This window comes from Phyllopteryx taeniolatus, chromosome 22, assembly GCF_024500385.1.
Source record: "Phyllopteryx taeniolatus isolate TA_2022b chromosome 22, UOR_Ptae_1.2, whole genome shotgun sequence".
NCBI classification, from domain to species: domain Eukaryota; kingdom Metazoa; phylum Chordata; class Actinopteri; order Syngnathiformes; family Syngnathidae; genus Phyllopteryx; species Phyllopteryx taeniolatus.
This window is the reverse complement of record NC_084523.1, coordinates 1102668-1111794: the sequence shown is the minus strand read 5'-3', so window position 1 is coordinate 1111794 and position 9127 is coordinate 1102668. Positions and strand designations below refer to the sequence as shown.

General features: G+C 39.0%; 1 protein-coding gene across 8 annotated transcripts in view; it reads right to left on the bottom strand.

Moving 5' to 3' along the window:
* The window catches only part of gxylt1b (glucoside xylosyltransferase 1b), a 52426-nt gene that overhangs the window by 30507 nt on the left and 12792 nt on the right, over positions 1–9127 (bottom strand). The window contains exon 8 of one of the 8 annotated variants that reach the window (XM_061762085.1): positions 4903–5517. The exons of 6 other annotated variants lie outside the window; for them this stretch is intronic. In XM_061762085.1, coding sequence (XP_061618069.1) covers positions 5467–5517 — 51 coding nt within the window. In that variant the 3' untranslated portion in view covers positions 4903–5466. Of the gene's footprint in view, positions 1–4902; positions 5518–9127 lie in introns of those variants that run through there. One more of the 8 variants, XM_061762089.1, reaches the window with a different exon arrangement.

Genomic DNA, 9127 nt, shown 5'->3' with positions numbered 1-9127 from the left:
CCCGCTCACTTTGCTCACACGTTACCAATTGAATGCAAGACTGTGTGGAGTTTTTAAACCGCAACTATTTGCTTGGATTTGGCCAACATTTCGACATCTCAAACATGGCCGCGGAACGCTGTTTTTGGTTTTTCTCAAGCCATGTGAAAATCACCGGTTCCGTGCATTACACATTGCAGGTATCGTTGTTTTGTTTTAAATTAGCTCAGTACGGTTCTAAAGAAAGTGAAAATTGCTAGCAATAGTGTTATTAGGAAGCCTCAACGTATCACTGTGGACAAAAAGAAGAAAATAATTGCTAAACATGACAATGGTGTTCGTGTTTGTGATCTTTGCTGCGCAATTTACCCTGGCGAAAAATTACCATCTAATCAAATCAAATTTATATAGCGCTTTTCTCGACACCCAAAGACACTTAACGGAGGTGCAAACAAACAGACAAGTAAAGAACAAACTCACTCCACTCCAAGGTACAAAATGACCATATTTTGACAGGCAGCCCCTCACCCCATCCCACCTTTTAACGTCTTTATTTATGCGTCCTTGCTGCTGCCACAGGAAAGCGAAGTGATTTAATGGTGGAGGTGAAAACGGTTCCATTAAACATGAAAATTGTTGCGCAGTTGTGTGTCACTACAAAACACAATGGAATGCATTAAGGGAGGCAGCTTTTAATGGACTCAGTTGAAATATTGTCCTGCTTGTCGAGTTGTTCAGTCATTTTGAAGGTGACAATAGTAGTCGTAATTGTGATGGTCACGATCATTTGTATCAATACGGCGCTCTTCAAAATACTCTGTCGCGAGGACGAATACAAAATTGGCAGTGATGACTGAAATAGTACTGAGATAAAAGCGCACCATGCATTATTAACTAGATGGAAATGGTAACTATCTGTTGTGCAAATACAATAGTTGTACAGATATTGTAGTTTAAAAAAAAAAAAAAAAAAATATATATATATATATATATATATATATATATATATATATATATAAAAATCATGTCGATCAGCATTTTATCTTCATGTTGTGCTGGGTATCTCTTAATCACAGTTATTAGTACTAACAACCAATTTTCTTACATACATCTTTGGATATCAATTCATCTAGTTGTTTTTAGTAGGGTATGCATGTGGATGGAGTGTGAATGTAATATATTTCAACTTTGGTACAATTTCTCCATTACTGTTCTGCAAAAATATTGAATAGATTTTTCAATGTTCATATACATTCATTTATATGCGTCCATTAAATATACTGACGTTGGTATTTGCAATCCTATTTTTTCTCATTAATGGTTGCACTCCATTAGTCGTTGGTTTCAGCTTGTCCCTTTCTAACAATAAGTATGTAGTGCATTTGCTAGCCTGAATATAGTTGTGGCTCCTACTCGAGATTATTTCGATTTTTTTTTTTTTTTAATGTCTGTTGCATGTTAGAGAATTGACCAAAGCTCTTAGCCGAAGTATAAGGTGCATTTTATTCTGCATCTTTGATCCTATTAGGGAAGAATATTGACCATTTCCCGGTAAAGCTGAAGCGTTGTCATCACGTCAGTTCGGACGGGGGGGAGCGAGGCCCCTTTACCAAGTATCATCTAGGCCTGATGAAAGCAAATTGATTTTAATGGAAAGAGGATTTCCAGGGAAAAAAATAATAATAAGAGACTCCTTGAGATTATCTTTATAGACTGAAAGCAGGTTTTTGTTGTCAGGCAACAGATGGTGCGTCCAGGTTCTGCTGTAATCGCAAAGCTGTAAACACAAGGAAATGTAAAAATCGAGGCTCCACTTGTAGTAAGTGATGTAGCTCGCGTTAAATTACGGGCACACATGACCTTTAACTGCAATATTCGGTAATGTAAAACCACATGTATATTACATTTTTCCTTTCAGGGTTAGAGGTTAGGGTTCAGAATTAGGGTTAGGGCATTAAGTATCTAATAGGTTCCAATACAGTACGAAAGCTGTACATATATTGTGTCTTTACAAACATAATAATGCGCCATTTCAATTGCTACAGTCAGGTTTCATGAGATGACTTTTGTTTTTGAGAGTGCAATCAATGAGAGTCACCCAAGCATGTACAAGGAAATGAAATCAATGGAGACTGCTTCAAAGCAAATGTAGCAACCCAGAATTTTTCCGCTCATTGATTGGATGGCACTAATTAAGCGTATCACACTGAGCAGCCAGTCAATGAAGACGAATGGTCACTCTTAGATGGGGTTCTTTGAGCGCTGATCAATTAAGAAAGTTTGTCGACAGACCTTGCGCGTGAAGAATCTAGCACTACTTGGATATATTTGCAGTAGCTACAGCGTACATGTGCGATTCCGCAAGTGGCTGCTGGGAATTTTATGACGACAACAACAATGGCTAATACAGCACAGCATTCACGATATCGCATGCAAAAAGGTCCCGAAAGGCTGTGAGCAGGGGACGATATCGGTGCAATCCGATTACATCGTTGCTCACTTTCCTGTTTTTCCGTCCGTGATGGAGTTTCTTAATATTTCAAATACTATTTTAATACATATTAAGAAAAAAAAAATGTTTCAATATATTTCTATTTATTTTTTAACAATTTGGATATATTTGGACTTGATAAAAACAAATAAAACTTGCAGATTTTGTTGACTGATGGAGTTACTTGACCTATTTGGCTGCTACTGCATGGATTAAAAATGCGCAGAATAAAATGAATGTCTTTTGAATGTATTTTTTTATAATGCAACTTACATTCGAATATTAATGTATTTTATTTGCTATTGTAATATTTGTAAAATTCTATGTTTTTTTAAGATATTTTAAAAGTGTTTGAGCTTGATTAAAAAATAATGCCTAGACATTTTGTCCTATAATTGAGCTAATTGTGCAATAAGGTTGCTTTTGTATGGAACAAAAAAATAATAATTTTTTGCAGAAAAATATATAATGTACTTTAATATTTTTTACCATTTTCTATTGATATTTTGTTAGATTTTGGAAGTGTTTGGGCTTGATAAAAATAAATTTTAAAAAAACACGACTTTTTTGTATCGTGAGTTAGTTCAGCAATTTGGCTAAAATTGCAAGGATCAATTAAGTTTCTTATCATGCACAATTGCACAATTGCATTACCGACTCATAGATACATTTGTACATTTTCTAAATAAATAAATTCTATATTTGGGCACACAATGGAGGCTACGAGTCCAACTATCACCAGCTTCTGGGATTTTTAATATAGTGATGACAGAAAAACACAGATACAGCTCTATTCAAGTTAACTTAGGGAGTGATATATACGTATATATATATATATATATATATATATATATATACTGTATGCCCGATCCCCTCTCCGCTTACATGAAACCTGCCTGCAGGGATTCTCACTATCACGTAATCTATCTATTCACTCGACGGAAGCTCCTTATACTTAACCGCCATGTTCTCCTCAGGGTGTCGAGACGCGCGCTAACAAGCAATAAGTTTCATGCGAGATAGAAGGAATGCTGCAATTGCTCGCATTGCCTTTATTACGGATGGGTAAACGCCACGGGGGGGGAGGTGTCGGAAAGTCACATGGCTATTAACACGGGATCACCTCAAACGTGCACACATACACAAAGTTATTACAGTAAATCCGCACTACATTTTATTTTCATGGCAAAATACTGTCTACAGTGTGTATGGTATTTATTCTAACGTGGTGTCCCTTTACGTTCACGTACTGTACATTGTGCATGTGCGTGCATAGTTGTAAGCTGTTTACTGTATTTTTAAGGGGACGATGTTTAAAGATGTTTGTAAGGGTTTGAAATTCTATCAAAGTGTTTTGGGATCATAGTTTGTGGTATGTTTCAAACAATCTATACAGGCAGTTCTAATCATTTTGTGTGTGTCAACCATTCGTAGAAATTCGCGATTCGCGAATTCACAATATTAGGTACACCTGAGATGAATTAGTTTAACAGTACAGTATGTTGTAACTGTATATGTTTGGTTAATATTGCTGTGTTTGTTGAGTGTGTGTTTTCAATTTAAATGCAAATGACTTCAACGTTCACGAGGAAAAATATGCCCCCCCCCCCCCCCCCCCCTCGGCTGAGGTTATTAGTTGAGCATGGAAGTGATCGCAGGTACAATCAAATAATTCGACTTGCCACCAAAGTAGCCAAGGGACACTTTTTTATTTTATTTCCAAGAGAATGTTGCGCAATAGTCTTCCTTGTCTCCAACGACCTCAGATGTAGCACCCAGCTCATATTTGGGTTTATTACCCCCCCCACCCGACCCCCACTCCAAAAGCTTAATTACATTGTAATGACAGCGCAACAGTTTAACCTTCTCTGACACCAATACATTAGCTCCTCGCATTGTTCAGCACTAGCAGCAGGGAATAGATTCACGGAGCAATTACGGGCGGCTAGTTTGGGCTCTCTCCTCTCAGAAGAGAAGCGACGACAACATGATGTCGAGCTATCGTGCTAATTGCGGGGCGGAATTCTACAGCAGCCATACGGGGTGTTAATGCTGCAATTTGAGGCTAATGTTACTTTTATGACCTATAAATAATACTTTACGTCATTCATTCACTCAAGTCTGCCAGACGAATACTGTATATTAGATAGTAATTCCCGACCATCCAGTTTCACTTAAGTGGTCCGAACATTATTAATTACTTTAAATAATGTATCTTTGTTTATCTATCTATGCCAGTAATGTATAGTGACAGGCAGAACATTTGGATCGAAAGATAGACGTAAATAGCTATAGCTAGGTGAATGAGAGTAATGCACTTTGGAGTCAGCCAGTCCTCCCTCCAACATCTCCAGATGGTTCAAAATGCTGCCGTTTGCCTTAACTGCGACATGTCAACCCATTTTTTATTTCTTGGCGTTCAACACAGCATGAGACTTGAGCCCCTGATTCTTTAATCCTAATCATGATAAAGACATGCAATCGTTACAACACTTTCGCAAATTCATAAATATTTCCAATTTTTTTTTTATTTTTTATTTATTTTTTTGCTGTCTGCTACTGAGTGAATGCAAAATGTGAACGTCAAGTTTTTTCATATACATTCCACAGGCTCCATGCAAAACATCAACGCCCATCCCCACCCACTCCGCTAAGACACGTCCATACAAGGGCAAATCAATTAAATGTGAACGACAGGCAGATGGTCGTGAAGGACATCGGCGTCTGCGCTTCAGGTGATGAGAGGCGTCACACGGCGGCGAACAACTGTCAAGAATCATACTCATCTGATTCCCCCATGTCTCTCTCTCTCACACACACACACACACACACACACACACACACACACACACATGCTCTCACAGTGAGCCTCTTGCCAAAATCATACGCGTGGTGATGCCACAAAGAGGGCTGCTGGCAGCTTAGTGCGCGGAGACGCGCGTGAATATTTCATGTAGATGCTATCAAACTGAATCATAGATTAGCATCCTCCACAATTACCCCAGGTGATGCTCATGAGGCTCCGTGGAGAATGGCCCGCTGCATTCCTGCACAATGCGAAAAATGTGCAGTTTCAACTTGTAAAAACTGCACTTTTCCCACAGCAGAGTAATCAAGCAAATCAAGCATCAAAGTGCCTCATTTGCCCACTTCCTCGCTCTACTCGGAGATAAGCTAACTAAATTACACTAGCGGCTTATCAGCAGGTAACCAGGACAACCGATGGGGTTTGTTAATAGCACAGACAGAGAGGAGGAAACCACGTTTTGAAGAGGATGTGCCTTCTTCTTTGTGAGCAGAGAGAAAGGACTATCCATTGAAAGGCCCATTGTCTCATATTTGTCCATAATTAAGGATAGACAAAGGCATGAACATACAGTGCAGACTACAGTGACAGCCAACACAAGAAATCATTCATTTCCTACAAAATGGATTCAGATATACAGGATATTTAAATATATCACACACTCTTTCCTTCAATGCACATTGCATTGTGCTGCTCCTTCTGGTGGCCACCTGGGGGCAGTATAAGCCAGACATACAGATATACTGGACTGGAGTACAGTACAGCAATAATATTAGTTGTTCTCCGCGGTAAATAAAGAACATATGCCTGTGAGCATTGTTACATTATCTGTCGACATGTGTTGCTGCGCCGTTTGTGTTTAGATATCCATTGCTGAAAAAGTACCAACACAGATGCTAATTGTTAGCCCGTGCGCCTAGGGTGTTTCCCATTGTATGTTAGCATTAGGCTAGCAGAGGCTATGTAGTGGTTTTAAATACACGTGTAATTCTCGTGTTTTATGTTAAGTTTGACAGTAACATTCAGCGGAGTGGTGTCAAACAACTTGAAAGCCTCCTTTGGAAGAATATTTCCTAATGTTATCTGCCAAACTGCCGCTTGTTGTGTCGTGAGGTGAGTCACCTGCCACCCACGAGTCAATGCTCAAAAATCGACAGATTGACAGCTAATTTCTCGGGAAACTCAAGTTGGATCACTCGTATCTCAAGGCACCATTGTGTGCGTACACACGGTACTTTTTGCGCCATTTTTGACTGACTGACTGCGCCGTGAGATTTGTCCAATGTAAAAGATGTGCCTAAATTGGCTCAATAATAATAATGGGAAACACTGGGTTAAATCACAATGTGATCATTTCCAAATATGAGCACAGGATATTGGTTGACAAGACTAATCACGGAAATGGACGCCGCAAAACTGACAAAACGCTAGCAAACTGCGATTCACGGCTCCAGATAGCAATCAGATAAAGTGATTAAGCTTTGCTTGCCCACATCTTCAAACCCGGCCTTCTTCCAGCCCACGCAACCAACCCTCCTCCTCCGAGCCTCTGTCATATCTTTCCCTTATTAATCTTTCTTTGTTTTGGAGCCGGTTTGCTCCCGCGGGAGCTCCGACTTCATGCAATTAGGAGATATAATTATTCCTCGACAGGGCTGTAAATCCAAACAATCTATACAGTACGTGCGTCCACTGTCTTCGGAGCCATGTGTCTTGTTGGGGCGCAACCACATGCAAACATGGATGGTGACTGGGAATGTCTCGCTTCTTTGGACACCCCACTAACGGTGACGAGGCACAGACAAGCACGTCGCAGAATTACTGGAGCATGCCCGATAATCCAGTATGTACTTTTTATATTACATGCATTATAAAAACAAAACATGTAAATACCGTTACAGTCATCTAAATATCAGGAAAATCTGTATTAGACTGCTAATACACTCACACTCTGTACATAAGTAGAAGTGCCAAAATAAATAAATAAACTGGTAAAAGTAGAAGTACTGATTCAACTGCTTAAGTAAAAAAAAGTAAACAGACTATCGACTTAATCTACTTAAGTTAAAAGGAAAATTGCATTTTTACTCTGTTACAATGACCTAGTTTCCATATTTGTTCTGACAATTTGTCACAACAAAAAGCAAAACCTGCACATAAATTATTATCTCTCTTTTATTAACTTACATTGTGCTCACACTGAGAACAAAGAAATCATTTTACATGTCGCATACTTTTTTCAACTAGGCGCTAGCTAGCTAGTTAGTGTTGGCTGGACTTTTATGCCAATGTATCATATATCATATCAACGTGTCTTCCCAAAGCGTTTAAATTCTTCGTGATAACTAAGAAAATGCACCATACCTGTATGTAATGTTTTAGATTAGACAGAACTTTACAGGTGCAGTATTGAGACTGAAAATGGATCACTCCCGTCCGTCTAAATCGTTGCATGCTCAAGTGCCATTTTGTCTAATTAGATATTGAAAATGTGTCAAAAAAAAAACATGACGAGACGGCATCAAAGATACCAGCCGTGCGGCGAGACAATTACCGAGAGCTTCAATCAGCAGCACTAAAAAATGTACAGCTTTAATCAGCATTGGCCAGTATAACATTAACAGTAGCCGCCCTGACGGATGAAATACGACGCTCGCGCAGCGTAGAAAGAGATTCACGGCCATGCCGAATCGATCGCATCGGTTTGCAAACACGACACAGTCAAAATGTTTTGCTTTTATTGGTTCATGTAAGAAAAAAGAAAAAAAAACATAAAAAAAAACAAAACAGCGGCAATCATTTCGAGCAAGCAGAACCGACTCTCCTCTGGGTAATTGAACAGTCTATATCAGTGATAAAATGGATTCATGGATGTTTAATTCATTTAACATTTCAGGTCATTAACCCCCTAATGAATGTAACCTAGAAATCGGATTTATTGAACTAATTCTAAAGCTGCTCAGTGTTAAAACTGAACCCTTGATTTTTGTTAGTGTATTTTAATGTCAAAATGGCACTGACTTCCCTGTTGTTGCATATTAGCCAGCTAAAGTTACTAAACTATAATCCAGACAAATATAATGTTTGCCATTAAAAATGGAATGACTGTTTCTATCATGTGAGAAATATCCAAGAGTTGCAAGAGTTCCCGATTAATCTTCTGCATGCTCCACTCTGTTTTTTTCTTCCCCACTGCTTGCTTCGTACGCTGAAGGCACGCAACTCTTAATTCTACCATAAAAACCCATGTGCAAAAAAATAATTGCTTCAAAATCTGTGATATAGTGGGTGTACAAACGATGTGCCACGATAGGCCGTACAGGCCTGAATAAATGTTGGTCAGAGTCGAGTCACAAATGTATTATTATTTTTTTTTTATCCGCTTCACTGCCTCCCAAAGTGTTTTCATCTCAACTTTTCTCGCTTTTGCCTTCACCTCATGACCGCCACTCTTCTCCCCAGATAGTACCAGATCCATCTTTTGAGGCTAGATAATCATGAGTTTCCCCCCCCCCAATTATATGCTTTCACCGTGCTCCCTCGTTAGGAGACCTCGTTAGTCGCCCCGCTCCTGACTCTATCGGTGATTGATCGCTTAAACAAAAAAAACACAAAAAAAAAAGCCATCAGCCTCATATCCTCTCCCCGGAACATCAGGGCTTGATAAACAGGACCGATAAGCTCTCTAAATGCATTTGATTACGCTGACTTGGAAAGCCACCAAGATGCTTAACTGTTAGCCTATGCATTTAATCACTGACGTCATGTCTAAAGTGATAGACAAATCATCTTCATGTATGCCTGCTTTTTTTTTTTTTTTTTTAATAGAGATAATTAAGATGTAGGAAGCC